The 17,771-nt window shown below is 46.6% G+C and overlaps 1 protein-coding gene across 2 annotated transcripts in view; it reads left to right on the plus strand.

Annotated features, from left to right (window-relative positions):
* The first annotated feature begins 10,164 nt into the window (after positions 1-10,164).
* Positions 10,165-17,771, plus strand: part of IGF1 (insulin like growth factor 1) — a 79,854-nt gene continuing 72,247 nt past the window's right edge. Inside the window, exons 1-2 of one of the 2 annotated variants that reach the window (XM_075551085.1) lie at positions 10,165-10,544; positions 15,563-15,722. In XM_075551085.1, the coding sequence (XP_075407200.1) occupies positions 10,482-10,544; positions 15,563-15,722 (223 nt within the window). In that variant the 5' untranslated portion in view covers positions 10,165-10,481. The remainder of the gene's footprint in view (positions 10,545-15,562; positions 15,723-17,771) is intronic. The other variant, XM_075551086.1, reaches the window with a different exon arrangement.

The raw sequence follows: 17,771 nt of genomic DNA on the forward strand, positions 1-17,771 counted from the left end.
TGAACTAGATCAGTGGTTCTCAACCTGTGGGTCGCAACCCCTTTGGGGGTCGAATGACCCTTTCAATGGGATTGCCCGATTCATGGCAGTAGCAAAAATACAGCTACGAAGTAGCAACAAATATAATTTTATGTTGGGGGGTCACCACAACATGAAGAACTGTATGAAAGGGTCGCAGCATTAGGAAGGTCGAGAACCACTGATATAGATGATGCCCAGCTACCAATAGCTCCAAAAAAGATCACATTAGAAAGTCCTGGGTAGAGTGAGAAACAAATATAGAACAAAACTCAAAGCATAAAAATTAGCAGCCTTATGGGTCTGATAGAGACTGATGGCACCCTGAGATGATGACGTCCTTTAGGTCTGGAAATGAACTCTCCATCAGGGTTCAACTTCCAGCAAAACCCTATACAGACCTATAAAGGGACCGGTAACACTTGCAAGGTATGTACGCCTAGGCTTAGAGCGGTCAACCATTGAAGAGCCAAAGGGCAGTATTTACTCATGGACAAGCAGAAGGGTTAATAACAAAGGAAGAATGGAGCTAGAAAGTCCAGGGAGGAAGACGGGATAAGTAGCCCTACCATCATGAGGACTGCAATCAAGGACAGGACCCTCCATGTGTACGACTCCTTGAATCGAAAATGGATCTCTTCTGTCAACAGAGACCCGATTCAAAGTAAAATGTTTTAGGAACACAACACATCCTGTGAAATAAGAAAGGGGGGGTGGTGCTTTTGTTGTTAAGTGCCATCAAGTCAGTTCCAACCCATAGCAACTCTGCCCCTCAGAAGGAAACACTGCGTGATCCTGCACCTCCCTACAATTCTCCCTCTGCCGGAACCCATCGTCGCAGCTATGGGGTCAATATAGTAAGTCATCATTCCCATCATTCATTTCCGAATGGTATTTGAGCGCCATTTATAAACGAAGAACTACTCTCGACTGTCTGGTGGCGAGTGACAGCAGAAGAGATGGGCTGATGAGGGGGCCTGTTCTGAATGCAGGAGGGAGAACGAGGTTGATTTGGAGATGTTGAGGAGTCGCTGCTGAACGCTAAGGAGAAATGAGCACATAAGCAAGGTGTTCTGGGAAGATGTTTACAACAGCCATGCGTTGGCTAGGTTGCCCTAAGGAAAACTGTCCAGAATCCCCTTCGATCCTCCAGGAGTTCATCCTCCTAATTCGGGGCAAGCTGGGCAAATGGAAAGGGAGAGGGTGAACATTAAAGACATTAAGGGAGGCGATGATGTGAGCTTGAGGCTTGGAGAGCAAGGACATAAAAAAATCCCCAAAGTAAGCCCAGACCAAAACTAATACTGATGGCAACTCAAAAACTTTGAAGAGTACAACGGAAAACGGAGGATCTCAAAGCACATACGGGCACACCCTACATTTTCAATCAACACGAAGATCTGGCACAAATAAAACCAAACCAAATCCATGACCTCTGAGTCCATTCCAACTCACAACAACCCTGCCAGGAGGAAGTTGAACTGCCCAACGGGGTGTCCCATCTTGGACCTGTTGACATGGCACAACCGGGAGGCACCCAGCGACTCACAGGGTGGCAGTTCAAACCGAGCTGCCACTCAGGGAGAAGATCAGAGCTGCCAGGCCCCTCAAAGAAGATCAGCAAGAAAATTCTATAGGGCAATTCTACCCTGTCACCTGTCAGGATGAGCGGAAATAGCAACAGTGATCTTAATAATGGTTTTGTGAGGCTTTTCCTGACAATGAGAGTCATACTTGATCAACATGTTTTTAAATGCATGAAATACCAGATTAAAGTCACTTGCTATCCTGCTCCCTACAGGGAACACAGAACACAGGCAGAGGAATCTTCTAGATGCTCACCTGTTGCCAAAAGGCAGGATGCTGTCCTGCTGTACCCTCTGAGACCTGAAAGTTCTCACCATTGGTCTAGACAGCAAATGTCCTTAGGGGAGAATGAAAGTGTTTCTTCTTAATTACCTAGAGGAGTTTAGCACACCTGCTTAGGCGTGAGTTCATGTGTGTGTGTTGAAATGTGGTGTCGGAGCATTCTGACCACCCCTACTTATCCCTTTCCTAGCAGGAAAACCAGCAAGACACGTTCTTGTTCTTGACAATCCCCGTGGTCAACAGTGAAGAGCATCTTAGTGACATATTAATGGCGTGGCCATTGGCAAGGCCACATGAGTTCCTGTTGGCAAGGATCAGGAGACACGTAAATTCAGGAGGTTTAAGAAAATGTCTAAGAAACCAATATGGGAGGAAAAGATATAATTAAAAATGCAATCGATTCGCTTCAGCTTTTCTTTTGCGTGATTTTAGTGTGTGGGGTTTGTTGTTGTTGTTGTTGTTGTTTGTTTTGTCCAGTGTTAGTAAGGGAGCACACATGCCCTGTACATGCATCTTTTGAGTCGTATGGGGCTTAAATATTTATTCTTGGCTCTGAGGAAAGCCAAGGCATTCATCAATGTGTTACAGGAAGGAGCAAGGCCTGTGACAGGTCTTCCTGAGTGACTACACCATGTCTCATGGGATGGCGTCATTCCAGGCTCAGGAATCTGTGCTGGACAGAAGACAAGGTACTGTCTCGGTGGATCTTGTAAAGATGCTGTTTCTACCCCTCCATGGATTAAACTTCTGTTTGTGTAGAAGACCTCAAGAGGGAAAAGTCCAACTAGCTTCTCAGAACTGCCCTTTAAGGAAAAGCTGGAGGCTGGAGGTTGTGTCTACCACGTACTGGAAGAAGACTGTACAGATTCCTTTTTTCAGCCACGTGGGAAATGTGGTGGTGCTCTGATGAGCCCAACGGATTCAGGGAAACAAGACCTTTTTGCCTTAAACCAATCCGTATCAATTTTTATCAAGTGCAACAATTTTAATTTCTATTAAAATAAGATCAAACCCACGGGGGAAGCTCTACTCTGTCCTAGCGGGTTGCTATGGGTCAGAATCAACTGGATGTCAGTGTGTCTATTAAAATATAGATAGATAGACAGGCGGTCAGCTAACTGCCCAGACGTTGACTCCAGTTCGTGGCACTCTGATGCACACCAGAACAAAACATCGATTTCCTGAGCCTTCACCTTCCTCACAATCACCAGCATTTTCGTCATCCAACATTATTGTGAATGTGCCGTAAGGTTTTCACTGGCATTTCATTGCCATATGGTTTTTGTTCTCTTCTGAAGTAGCTCTCCAGGCCTTTCTTCTTAGCCTATCTATCTTATTCTGGAAACTGCTGGAACTTGCCCACCATGATGTGCCTGCTCACATTTGAAATACTGATGGTATAGCTTCCCACATGACAGCAACACACAAGTCACTACAGTACAACAAACTGAGAGATGGGTAGTGGAGAACCTGCTTATCACAGTATAAATACTACAACTGAATCTTCTCACCATGGGATCTGGAAGGCCCACTGTGTGATCAATCTGCACCTCAGTTCTTATCCAGGAAAGCTCAAATTGATGGTGACGTTAGGCAGCTCTGTTACTGCCTATCGATGGACAGACTCCATATTACGTACTTTGGACCTATTGCCAAGAGAGACCAGTCCCAGAGCGGGACAGCATGCATGGTCAAGTAAAAGGGGAAGGCCGTAGATGGGATGAACAGGCACAGTGGCTGCAACCCCTAGGACAAGTATGAGGATGAGACGGGACTGGGCAGGGTTTCATTCTATACACAGTGTCCCTATGAATCAGCAGCAATGCAAATGCCCCTCGCAATAGCAACTATGTCACGCTGTAGCGTTCCGAGGGTTCCTCGTGGATTCCATGTACATGCAAATCTTCATGTGCTGGAGAATCCTGATGGAATGCAGACCTGCCGCTCGGCCCTCTGAGATTGTGCATGAAGTCCCTACGCAGTAGTGCAAGCACTCAGTAGGCTGCAAACGGAAAGGCTGGGGGTTGGAGGCACTGGGGGAAAGTCTCATCATGTACTTCTGAAAAATCAACCATAAAAAAAAAAAAACAACCAACCTATAGATCAGAGTTCTACTCTGAAATCACAAACCCTCCTAGACTTGACAAAGTGATAACTAGTTTTAGCAATGTGAAGGACGCTACTGATGGGTGGAAGGAGAAATAATAAAGGGGGAGGGGGCAGATGGTGCAGAGGTTATGCATTGGGCAGTGATCGCAAAGTTAGCAGTTCAAAATCAGCTGCAGTTCTGCAGGAGAAAGCTCGGTCTTTCTACTTCTGTAAGAAACCTCAAAGGAGCAGTTCTATGCTGTCCTATAGGGTCACTCTGTGTTGGCATCGACTCGATGGCAGTGATAGGAAAGGAGAAATCCCTGTGGTACCATAGTCAAGTGTCAGGTTGCTACCTGGAAAATGGCTGGTGCGAACCCAGCATGGCTCTGTGGGAAAGACCGCATAATTTGCCCCCATAAAGATCAAACCCAATGCCAGTGGGTTGATTCTGCCTCCTCATGACCACTGGGGCAGAGCAGAACTGCTCCTTTGGGTTTCTAAGACCGTAAATTGCCATGGGAGCAGGCTGCCCCCATCTTTCTCCCATGATACTGCTGGTGGGTTGGAAGCATCCGATCTACGAGAGCACAGCATCACAAGGGCTGCTCCTTCCATAAAGACTGCAGCCTTAGAAACCCTAGCGAGTACTCCTCCTGTCCCATGGAATGGTGCTGAGTCAAAACCAACTCAACAGTCCTCAAAAACAACCTTAACTTTCTTTAAAATATATGTGTGTGCATGTGTATGTATATATATATATATATATATATATATTTAAATGGACTTTTTTGAGACTTCCAGGGGAAAAAAAACTCATTACCATTGAGTCAGTTCCAACTCATGGTAAAGCTGTCGACTAGAGTAAAACCGACCCCTAAGATTTTCAAGTCTTAAAGACACTTGAGACTTAGACGCATAGTGTCAAAAAATGAAACTTTCCAATATCCATTCGAATGCTTAAAATCAAATACTATAAAAACAAAACAGCACACCCACTCTTCCCTTCTCAGCAAAGATGCATGCCAAAGACCAGGTGGCTATTCTTTTTTTTTTTTAAAGAATCAGCATTACATAAAAATGGAGACTGACCAAGCTATACCATTGTGTAATGGCCAAGCCAATGAGAATCACGGCCCAGCCAAGTTGACACAGAACCTTGGCCCTCACAGCCAGTGCTGCTCCCAACTGGTACTCAGAGTTCATGACTCCCAGACACACGACACTGATGCATAAGGCGGCCGACTCACCGAGTTTCTATCATTGTCATAACGGTGAAATGTTGGATCATGAGAGAGTCAATACAGGAGGCGAAGGTGTAGTATTAGGTTCTGCACAGAAATGGTTTGAAGCAAGGTTTGGAGTTGGATGGCGACTTTCTTTTTCTTAAAAGGGGTGGTTAGCAAGTGATGGGGAGGCATTGAAGACAAACTCGTTTCCCATTGAGCCTTTCTCCTTGGTAAGTTGAGCAGGTGAGGAAGAGAATTGGAAGGAGAGAAAATGGAATCACCACTGTCCCGTGTGATTCTTCCGTGCCCTGTCTTTGCCTCGACAGTGGGATAGTTCACACTTAATTTGCCTTGAAGACACGTGATGGTGCAGTGGTTAAGCAAACTGCAGCTAACTGGGAGGCTGGCCAGTTGCTCTGTAGCAGAAAGCCGTGGCTGTCTGTCTCCATGAAGATTTGCAGTCTGGGCCACCCTGGGGAGTAGTTCTGCTTTGTACTATGGGTTTTTTGAGTGGATTTCAACTCAGGGAAAGGATTTCAACTCACTGAACTGAACACATCATTTCTCTGCCAGTTGGTCTCACCTCTCTAGTCTGTTAAACAATGCCATTGGTCTAGTCACAGGGGGAGAGCCTACAATCTTCTTCTACGAATCATTTCATCATTGTCATTTATTTCCCAAACCTTCGTTCATTCACAACATGCTTGAACTCTGACCAGGACTTAGGCATTGGGGATACGGTGATGAGCAAGAGAGCCTAGTGCTCGTGGAACTTGCCGTCTTTCGTTCCTTCCTTAGCATTTTCCTCCTTTCTAAACTACAACAAATCAAGAACCTGGTTCGTTGATTTCAAAATGCTGAATAAAGCTAAAGACAAATGTAACTTGAAGTACATATTTGCGTCCAGAGCTTCTCAAAACACCCCAACCCTCCTCCCAGCCACCACGTAACCCTTTGAGACAGCAGTGGCAGTTTCCCGGATGCCCACTAGAGGGCGAGCACATTTTTCTATTCTACCAGAAAGCGTGTTTGAGGGCCCTGTCCCTGAAGTTTAGAATTGGTGTCTCCTTTCCCTACTTTCTCCCCAATGTAGGGCAAGGGTGGTCGGCCCTGGGGCTCTTTCAATCCTCCAAACCATCTGCCATGATTCCTTATCTTCCATGGCGAAGAATGCTTTTGTTCATAAAACCTCAACCATTTTGCTTTCTCTTTGCAGCCTTTGGAAGAGAAGCTCCCAGTTTGAGGTTGAAAGCAAACCGTGGTTTCTTTAGTAAAGGGATTTCTCCTTCCTGTGGCTGTTTTTTCGAGTCATGGGTGACCTTGAGCAGCTACTTCTGGAGAAAGCAGGCCTGTCTAAGGAGTTAATGAGCATTCTTTCTGGGGTCTTTCAGAGCTCCCTTCAGTCCACTCAGGAGCCCTGGTCTCCTTTGGGGCTTTGAATCGAAAGGGCAGCACGGTGGTGCGACAAAGACAGCGCTTTCTACTCCTGTGAAGAGTCAGTCTCTTGAAAACTTAGGGGCAGTTCCACCCTGCCTTCCAAGGGTCCGTATGCACTTGACAGCCGTGCATTGGTAGTCCACTCCCTTGGTGGCATTTCACACAAAGAGGCCCAGCCTTTTCCTCTGAGCTTGCCTTGAGATGCCCTGAGACCCAGACTCCCTCCAAGCAATGATCCAAGAGAAAGATCCAACAGCTCCCGAAATTCTTTGTCTGGCGATTTTCCCCAGGTCCCACAATCTCACTCTGGTTTGATTCTAAAGCCCCTTTGACCTCAAAATCACCTCTCCGGGCATGGACTAAATGGTGAATATGCCTTCACGCATGCAGGCTGAAATGCCCTCTGAGGTGCGCACTGCAAAGATGGGGAGTGAAGGTGGCTGAGAGCAAAAAGAAGGGGTTCTGAGCCCTGCTCCACCCCTTTCAGTGCACCCTCCAAGTCAACCAACCCTTTCAGGAAGGAAGCAGCTTTATTTATTCATTCATTCATTCATTCATTCATTTGTTCATTTATTTATTTTATAGAGAGGTATCTGAAGTCTTCTGAGGTTGAGGCTTTATGCAAATACGCTACTCAAGAAGGCTTTAGGGGAGAGTTATTTATAGCCACAGGCATTACACATGCAAGAGGTGAAACTGTGAATCTCTGAATTTCCAGGAGTGGATGTTCTCTGGATGAGCGCCTCCTTGCAGTTTGCTATTTTTGTGGAATATATCCTCATACCTAACTGTCAGCTTTTCCGAGGCAGGAGACTACAGAGCCAGTCACCCAGTGGTTTTCAAATGACCTTACAGGCTTCTCATAAATGGAACTTTACGACCTGAACTTTCCTTAGGGATGCAGTTGACTGCCTCCCCTGGGGTCCCTCATGAGCAGATGCATTCGCTTCTCCTTCTCCTGAACAGGTACAGAACTAGGCCCCTCTCCCCCCCCCCAAGGAAATCACCTGGGATATTTACTGCCCTTTGTCTTCCTGCAGATGCTGGGAATTAGCCAAGAAAATGGCCTTTCTCTCAGGAGCATGGCCCTGCTCTGTTGCTGGCTCACCCTGCTCAGAGAGAGAACCATCCTCCAAATTGAAGTCCACAGTCAACACCTTCCCTATAACTCACCTCCGGGGACAGTTATGGTTCCCTGACATTTCAGCTGATGGTAACATAGGAACGAGGGACATAAATTAAAACCCAATTATCATGTCAGGGTAATGAGGGTCACAAAACCCAAGCTACTGCCCTCGCTATCACCCAGGGTCTGATGGGAAGGCGTGTGCTTTGCCTTCCAAAGCAGCCTCTCCCGAGAAATGGTTGGGGGCAAGGGATCCCCTTCACAGGGATGGCCAAGGTTATCCGTCGGGATTACAGACTCAAGGATAGGAAGTCAACCAAGGATCTCGGGGAGGATGAAGATAGTCTCAAACAGCCGCCGGGAGGAGGATGGAGCAGAGCTGGTGCCTCTGCCGGCACCGAGATGAGCAGCTCTTTGGTTCCAGGTAATGAACATCCTGTTGCTAAATCAAGTCATAAATCGATGAGAAGAATTTGAGAAAGGAAACCTTGGCTTGTTCTTTGTACAGGTATCTCTCTCTCTCTCTCACACACACACACACACACACACACACACACACACCACAGTTGCTTAGGGAGTCTCCTCTTGGTAGTGCCTGATCGTACACTCTAATGTCCAAATCACACCCACTGAAACTTGCCAACCGTCTGCGGCAGAGCCCCTCATGACATGACTGACCGCTCCCCTGTGCTGGATTTACAAAAGGGTTTCACTTCCTTGTCAGCCACTGCCGCCCCCGTGCAATGTTCACATTTTTAAAAGAGCACATGACAGTGACCTTGTCCTTTCTGCCTCTGCTGCTCAGCTGAGAGATCCCTTGGAGTTTTGACTGCCCCTCGGTCCTCCTGGTTTCTTTAGGCATGTGTGTCATTGGGCACATAGTAGGTACTGGATACAGGGAATGAATAGCATAATTCCAGATTCTTTCTATATTGTGTTTGTTCTGTTTTATTTCAGGGAAGCAAACATTGCTACAATGCTAAACACTACTCAGAGAACTTGCCCTACTCCAGCGGTTCTCAACCTGTGGGTTGCGACCCCTTGGGGGTCGAACGACCCTTTCGCAGGGGCCACCCGATTCATAACAGTAGCAAAATTACAGTTAAGAAGTAGCAACAAAATAATTTTGTGATTGGGGGGAGGGGGTCACCACCACATGAGGAACTGTGTAAAAGGGTCTCGACATTAGGAAGGTGGAGAACCACTGCCTAATCCAACCCCCTTTTCAAAACCACATGCAAGTTTTCTTTCCAGGGTGCCCACCTCTGCAAACATATTGCCGGCCCCACTCGAGATGCCAGAAGACCTCTCATCTGCAGGTTCACGGGTCCCCCTGGGCCTCGGGAGACAGAAATGCAAGCCCTGGGTTCTCCCCACCCTCTCTGGGAAGCACGCCGAGAGAGGGCTCTAGGGAAAGTGTTCTGTCAGATCTGGGCTTTTGTAACCTTATTTCCTAACCCGCGTGCTGATCTGCTACCTCACACAACTGAAGCAAAATTGGTACAGATTGGGATGTGAGGCTCGGTGGCAAAGGCAAGTATACATTATAAATAGCGAGACAGCTGGCTTGGACCCTGCTTCAGGCCACTCACCCAGTCGAGGGATTTGGATGACATCATAACCCTTGAGAGGGTATTGCTAGCCAGCTGGTGGTTATTTAGAATACACAAAAAGTGGAGCAAGGAAGCACACACACACACACACACACGTTCAAGCTGAAAAAGACGAACAGCAGGGTAATAGTTTCCACCACCCACCCCACCCCCCAGTTGCCCCTGCCCTGGGAGATGACAGCCTGCCTAGTAAAAGAAGGACAAGAAAGATTGTTTGGGGGTTTTTTTGTTTTGTTTTTTTAAGTTGGCTTTACAGCTCAGCAAAGTCTTTGCCTGGTCGCGGGCAAGAGCATGAGACAATATTCTAAAGGGAGCCAATTGCGACGCTGCCTGCCCGGGTCGTAGGATCTAAGAAATGAGATCATCCTCCTGACTTGGCAGCTTGGACAAGGGTTCACCTCGGCTCTGTCTTCCAATGTGGAGTACCCTGGTCCCTTCAGGGTTAAAATTGTAAGGCTTGCTTAAGGTGGTCGCTTCTTCATCAATTTTTCCCTTGGTCTCTAAGATAGAAGTGCTTACCTCCCCCAACCCCCTCCCCATACCGCTTTCATCCCGTCGACACCAGGGAGGTGGCTACAGATGTGTATACCTTCACACCCGGTAGAAAGTTAATCAGAGGGCAGATCCTTATTTTCTATGGCAGAGCGTGTCTTTTAATGTCTGCGAGCCCTGTCCCTAGCACACATTCCTTTAAGGGGGAAAACGGCTTCTGTGCTCTAGTTTTAAAATGCAAAGGTATGATGTTATTTGTCACCATGCCCAAAAAAGTCCTTACTCGATAACTTTGCCAGAAGAGGGAGAGAGAGAGAAGGCAAATGTTCCCCCAGCTGTTTCCTGTCTACAGTGTCTGTGTTTTGTAGATAAATGTGAGGATTTTCTCTAAATCCCTCTTCTGTTTGCTAAATCTCACTGTCACTGCTAAATTCAGAGCAGACAGAGCGTGCGCAATGGAAGAAAGTCCTCAAAATTGAAATGTGACATTGCTCTCAACATCTCCCATCTCTCTGGATTTCTTGCTTTTTTTTTCTTTTCTTTTTTTTTTCTTTTTGCCTCATTATTCCTGCTAACCAATTCATTCCCAGACTTTGCACTTCAGAAGCAATGGGAAAAACCAGCAGTCTTCCAACCCAATTGTTTAAGTGCTGTTTCTGTGATCTCTGGAAGGTAAATATTTCTTACTTTTGAAGTCATCGGGGGAATTTTATTGCAATTGTGTGGGCTGTTTGCTGCTGCTTAGAGGTGTTGTGCACTTTAGAATTTTCATTGTTTCAGAACTGAGAGGTATTTATAAATTGCTGAATGTGCAGCCCTAGGGGGAATGTGACAAAATAGCTCCGGGAGATGGATGCGTTTGTACAGATATCTGTATGAGTAGAAACTATTGCAAGGTACTTAGACTAACCCCTTCTCTTCTGCAAGGGCTGTGTGGTGTCCTTCTAAACAATTCTTGCCAATCCTGTCTATGATTAAAGGCTATTGAGCATGGATAAGAACTTTTGGATTTTTTTTGCAGGTGCAAATGTTTTATTTTAAAAATTGTGTGTATGTATGTGTGTATGTGTGTGACTTATCAAGACTTTATTTACAAGGTTTGCCAGCTGTGAAGAGTTACATTTGAGAGGACATGAAACCTTTTCCGTGTGATTTTTGGAACTGCAGTCACAGATTCTGTGCACTTTTGCCCGGAGAGTCAAAAGTTAGAGTGAAGTTTAACGAGCTCATTCTTAAAGAATAAAAACCCCTGGGTAACTCTTGCTGACCTGGCATATTTGTAGGAAATAAACAAATGCAGACGGTAGATGGGGAGAGGAGACTTTCTTTCGGTGGCTGCCTATCCAACTTGACTTTTCGGAAGAAGGCTTTTGGGGGACAGAGTTTTGCCTTGGGAGTGTGCGTTGCAAAGCCCTGATTTTTATGCTCTGGGTTGTAAAAGACTTCTGTAGGTAAAGTTTGGCTGCCACTGTCAATGCACCGACTTCTGGTTTCCAATCACTGGCCCTCGTTCAAGTTTCCATTCTCAGCAAAATTATATCCTTCAAGACGTGTGTTTTTTCAATTTGCAAGCACTTTTAAGCAGCTGTCACTGGCTCCGCTGTTGCAGTTGCCTGCGGGCGCAATTCATAAAACGTCCCTGCCACTTAATGCAATATTCGTCCCTGGCTTCACATACTCCACCGCGCTAGGACGCGGCTTGGTCAAGTTAGTGGCTTGGGAGTTGAGGATACTCTCTTGTCAGGCACCTGAGCCTGCTGTCCTTGAGATTAAAAGACACTTTTGTCCCCTTGCTTTGTGTGAAATGAAGTCAGTACACAGATAAACTATGTTGTCTGACAGCTGGGGGATTTGTCTTCCTGGTTAGACGGTCGTTTAAAGAGGTTCTGGAGAAGACGCTCGGCATTCATCACTAGTCCGGGAAGCTGTGTTCAAATGAGCATTTCATTCCGGGCACGCTGAACTTTCCTGAAGCGGGGCTAGCAATCAATGTGTGACTTCTCCCAGTGTTTGAAGCAGGAAGTGGTTTGGGGGAGCTGCTTGGTCTTTCGAGTGTAATTTCAATGAGTCGAGATGCCTTGCCTAGAGGCGGGAGAACTCACAGGCTGCTTGTACTCAGGGTCTCCAGGTATTTCCTCAGCGGGCAGAGCGGGAGAGACCAAGGGAGGAGGGCAAGAGGAAGGCTAGAGCGTGGATCTCTATCTGGGCAGCTGTCATAGACACACTATGGGAATCAGTGGCATGATTGGGGTGGGGTGGCCGTGGGGGAGCATATTGACTGAAATCCAGCTGTGTGATTTATTCATTGTTTGAATGGACAATAGGCAGTCTCCCCAGGCTCATAGCATACCTGCCGGCTGTCCAAATGTAACTAGATGCTTTCACAAACCACACCCCCAGGCAGCCCACGTTTTTAAATCCTCACTTTTCTATTCACATCAGTCTCATAAGACCCACCCTGACCTGCTGTAAAAGACCTGGAACAAACTAAACTGAGTCCACCTACTGTGAGTATTTTCTTACGACTCTCACCCTCGCCTTGTTCCGGGCGATATCCACTGTAGCCCAGACAGCTGAGGCCAATTGATAGTCCATTTATTGAAGCTAAAAAGATAGCTCTTTTAACATGGGGTTTATGAATAATGGTTGAGAAAGTCCTTCTGGAATGTTGCCCTGTTCTTTTTTCTATCTTTCTTCTGTGTTCTCTCTCTCTCTCTCTCTCTCTCTCTCTCTCTCTCTCTCTCTCTTGGTGTTCAAAACACAAGGACCAGGAGCTGCTGAAGATATGGGGCTGTTTGCAAACTTCTAGCTCCTGAGCAAGTTCATGATTGCTTTCCCCTTGGAGAACCTTATATGATAAACCATCTGTTCCTCTGTAGGTGTACTGCACTGCCCCTGGTATTAAAGGAAAACACATAGGATGGTGGGGGGGTGGGGGGATGCTTGTCTCTCCTCAAACTATAGAAACTATTAAATATAATTCAGAAAGAAAGAGGAAAAAGAAAAGGTTGGGGGGGAGTTCTTTCAATATTAGAGATGTTACATGTATTGCTGGGTCTAAAGGTGTTATGCTAGGACTATGTAATCTATAGGTTTGCTATCCAAAGAGTTTCTCAATGCACGGAAGGTCTGAGTTGAGTGAATTGCATTCCACCTGGATTTCATAAGAACCCAAGAACTTGAAGGCATCTACGGCGGCAGGTGCTTGATATTCAACATAAGCATAGACTCTACACAGGATTGGCAAAATAGCAGACATTTTAGAACTGGCACCTTGCCAGAATTTGGGGTGTGGGGGGAATATGTCCTAAAAGATCAAGTTCTTTTGAGAAGGTCAATAAAGCCCATTATTTCCCATCGGAAATAATGAATGGGGGTGGGGGGAGAGAACAAAACGACTCCTTCTTTGACAACTAAGAGAAACGAGGGCTGGCTCATAACGTGTTTCTAGCAGACCCAGTAGCTTGGCAAGGTAGGGGTATTCCATGTCTATTAAGAAATTGGAAAACACGTTCAGTGGCGTTCCCACCTTCCCTTTGATCTTCTGTCTATTATTCATGGTAATTTGCAAATAGAGAGCGCTTTACATCTGCAGGAGCTCTGGTTACAAGTCAGGCTGCTAACCCCAAGGGCAGCAGTTCAAAGCTACCCGCTACTCCCTTAAGGATTTATAGCCTTGGAAAGTCATTTCTCCTCTGTTCTCTCGGTCACTATGACTTGGAATAGAGTGGATGGCAGTGAGTTTTAGTTTTTTTCCTCTTCAACTGGTTTATGACCATTGACTAACTATTTCGTATGAATTATTGTCTGGGGCTTGGATTTCCTGGGGTTTCCGTTGTCTCTCCCAGTTGCTGGCTGTGAACGTGGCAGGGCCACCAGTGTAGCACCATCAGCTTGAGAATTTGGAGTGCAAGGCAGGTGACCAGAAAATAAAATTTTGGCTCTGCTTCTTACCTTCCAGTAAGAGGCTCAGCGAAGTCTCTCTTTAGAACTGCCGCTTCCAGCCTGGCCCCATGACCGTAATAGGGTCTCTTACCTACTAGCCCTCCAGTGGTTCTTTCCAAGTCCCTGAAGGTGGCCGTATCCACGAGGCCAGGCTATGTCCCTGAGATGACTTCCTGGAAGAAGCCATGTCTTCGTGCCACAAGTTGCAATATGGAAAAATGTCATGATCGCTGTAATGTGCTTTCTACTGGTGTGACTTGGGCTGCAGGAATCCTGTGTCTGGCTGCCAATCATGGGCTCCATCACTCCCCTGGGACCCCTCGGTGTACATGCTATAACATGGATACGCCTCCAAGAGAGGAAGTCAGAATTTCTATGAACCCCCCACCCCACCGCCAAAAAAGTTTATGCAGGTTTTGAGCTCAGTACCTAAGCCTGGAAGGTACGTGTTACCTACGTGTTCCTTTAATGGTGGATTTGACACAAAGGCTTTCTTTAGACTGCAGAGGGAGTAACTAGCTACTTGCATGTCTCCATGTCACTCCTAATTCCTCACCGTTTTCCTGTTTCTGGGTTTGTTTCTCCTTCCCCTGTGGTTGGGTTCACTGCAGATAGTCCCCGGGGATATTTCAATCTCTCAATCTTCAATTCTCTTCTCTCTTTCCTCCTTCTCTCTCTCTTTGCCTCCCTCTTTCTGTCTCTAAGTGGTAGACAAGAATCTATAAAGATTTATAATACTGTCTGAAGTCCCCTCCCCCCTTTGGTCCCAGTGAATTCTCTTTAATCAATAGCTGGGGTATGATTGAACAGTCTGGTCAACAATCGAAGGAGCCCTAGTAACTCGGGGATTAAAGAACTCCACTACTAACGGAAAGGTCAGAGGTTCAAACCCAGCAGCGGCTCCACAGGAGAAAGTGGAGGTCGGCCTCTGGAAGGATTTACAGCGTTTGAAGCCTGTGTAGCTGCTCCACTCGTGGTCTCAATGAGTCAAATGGACTTAAAGGTGGTGGCTTTGGGTCAACAAGGGATCCCAACCGCCTGTGGACAGCCAGTCAAGAATTTAAGTTACCGAAGCATATTTTGGCCCAAACTCTGTTGAAGGTTGGTTGGCTCTGAAAGTGGCCCCAGCCTCTCAGGGTGCTCTGGGCTCCAAATGGGAATGTCAGCACGCGTTGTTGACATAAAAAACACTTCGGGGTATTTTAACTCATTTCGTTGTAATCAGAGCCGAGAGTTCCAGTAACTCCATCTCCGCCCAATAGGCAGCGGCGTTTCAGGGCAGGCTTCTCCAAAATTCCACAGTAGCCAGGGAACTCCCACACAGGGCTTTTGTTGTTGTGTTTGTTTTGATGCCAGTGATGCCCAGCGCTTCTCTGGTAATTCGTTGAGCTTCAGTTTGGGGAGTTCTGATTAAGGACAGTTAAGTAAGACGGGGGAAATTACACCCTGGGGAGTGTGGAGGAGGCCACGTGTTTCCCCGGGATAACTAGCAGGAAGGTCCATGGTTGATACTCACTCGGAGACACTGTGGAAGAAAGGCCTGGGGAATCTGTATCCTTCTGAGACTGCAGCCCAGAAGGCCCCACTGGGCAGTGAGTTACACACGCGGTCCCCTGCATCAGCATGGGGCAGGGGGGGTGGGGGTGGGGGGGGAGGGGGGTGGATAGCAATGTAGCCCTGTCCTCCCGCCCCCTACGTCTTCTGAGGACCAGGAGGAATCCTGATCGCCTTTCATTTCTCCCCAGGTGAAGATGCACACCGTGTCCGCGTACCACCTCTTCTACCTGGCCCTGTGCTTCCTCCTGGTCACCAGCTCCGCAGCGGCAGCGGGGCCGGAGACGCTCTGCGGGGCAGAGCTGGTGGATGCGCTTCAGTTCGTGTGCGGAGACCGGGGCTTTTATTTCAGTAAGTAGCTCTCCCTCGCACTGCACCCTGGAAGTGTGAAGTCTATGGCTCTGTGGGTTACAACAGCATGGAGGGCCGCCCAATGACTGCCAGGGGCTGGCAGACTTCCTCAGCCCCCGAGCTTCCTCACCTGTAGAGGAAGCGGAGTTCTTCGTGGGGCTTTGGCATGACCGCAGATTGGGGAAGGGATTTTCCTCCTTCAGAGTTTGGGCTTTGAACCCCTTCCTAGAAAGCTTCCTTTCAGAAGTGAGCTCTACCCTTGCTGTTCGACTCCTTTTCACTGAAAGGACAGGGCCAATGAGCCCTGGCTTGTTGAGCTGTTGGTGGTCCAGAGCCATGGGTGCCCCTATAAACTTATAGGCCTGTACAGAGTTATGGGGCACTTCTTAGGTGTCCCTGTGAAATATTAAACCATCAAGAATGGCCAGAAGACGGTGGGTTGGCAGCCTATGCATGTTTGTAAATACTCAGACTCTCTTGACATGTGTTCTGTATTAGGTTTCCCTCTATGCAAATGGACCTTGGGTTGTTTGTTTGTTTGTTTTTATTGCTCTCCTTAGCCATAGCTCTTCTCTGGGCTTCTCCAGGGATATTTAGATTGAGACTGCGGGGTGTTTAACAAGCACAATACCACTTACCTATGAGCTGGTCTCAGGTGATTATGAAGTACGTAGTAAAAATCAAACGCCATGGCAATGCCTGCAAACAACAAAGGCAAGCAAAAGTCAGTGTTGCTTAAGGGAACGGATCATCTAAAGAGTCCACCTCCAGGGCACCTGTCTCATTGTATATTAAAGGGCGGTGGACAGTTTAAAGCCAGATGCTCATTCTGTGTCCTTTGTAGGGATTTTAGACTGCAGGAGACAAATAGTCCTTAGTGACGGTGAGTCATTCTGAAAGGTTACCTCAGTCACCCACTACGCTTTGAATAGCTTCTGGGATAGCTCACTCAGTCCAAGTCTCTCTCAGCTTCTTCCCAGAGGTCGGGGGGGGGGGGGGGGGGGGGCGGCGGTGTGAGGTGTGTGTGTGTGTGTGTGTGTGTGTGTGTGTGTGTGTGTGTGTGTGTGTGTGATGGTTAGGGGAAATGAGAAGGAAATAGCTGGTGGGAAACTAATGATTTGTATTCACCTTTTATCTCGTGTGTGTGTATGTGTGTGTGTGTGATGCTTAGGGGAAATGAGAAGGAAATAGCTGGTGGGAAACTAATGATTTATATTCACCTTAATCTGCAACAAAAATAGCCTTTGTTGCCTATTGACTCGAACAGGGAATAGGAAGCCCTTTCTACCATTTGAATTGGCTTCTAGCCAATGCCTTCCTTAAGTGAATCTACTTATATTTCTGGTAGTGAAGCAGTTTTATCCAGTTCTCGATTAAAGTGCCGATGGAGGAGTTCACCGGGTGGGCGCTTTGAGGATAGCAGACTTGCTTTCCCCCTTAAATAACTTTTGGAAGGCAAAGATGCAACATCATCATCAACCAACAATGGGTCCTACTTCTTCTATGATTAGCTGCTACCGGTGCACACTTTAAAAATGTTTCAGTGGTTCTCATGTCCAAAAGAACTTTTTTCTTCTTCTTTGATAAATCCATTTGTGCGATTTCCTTTGATCAGGTTCACGGGGTAATTGCCAATACCACAAGCATTCTGTTAGGATATCCAACTTGGCATGCTCCAGAGTTACATGATGGCGTGTGGAAACTGGGTCCTTCTATACCTGCGATGTCTACATTAGATTCTATAATGTGAGAGGGAAAGATTGACTCGGTCCTAAGTAGCTGTGTGACACGTATAGTCACATAGACACTGAGAACTATTGAGCAACTTTGATAGAAAATAATTTCAAGGCATGGAAAATGGTTCTTTTATGGTTACAGCAATGATCAATTTTTCAAATTTAAAATAAAAATTCTGCCTTAAGAAAATGGAGGGTAAAGTTATATAAGACAACTCTTGATGTTTTGTGTATAATTTTGAATGGAAAGTGATTTTACAAATCCTAGAGAATTAGGTGTTGTTATTTTTATCTACATTGTCATGAAGTACAT

This window comes from Tenrec ecaudatus, chromosome 6 (assembly GCF_050624435.1).
Source record: "Tenrec ecaudatus isolate mTenEca1 chromosome 6, mTenEca1.hap1, whole genome shotgun sequence".
Lineage (NCBI taxonomy): Eukaryota > Metazoa > Chordata > Mammalia > Afrosoricida > Tenrecidae > Tenrec > Tenrec ecaudatus.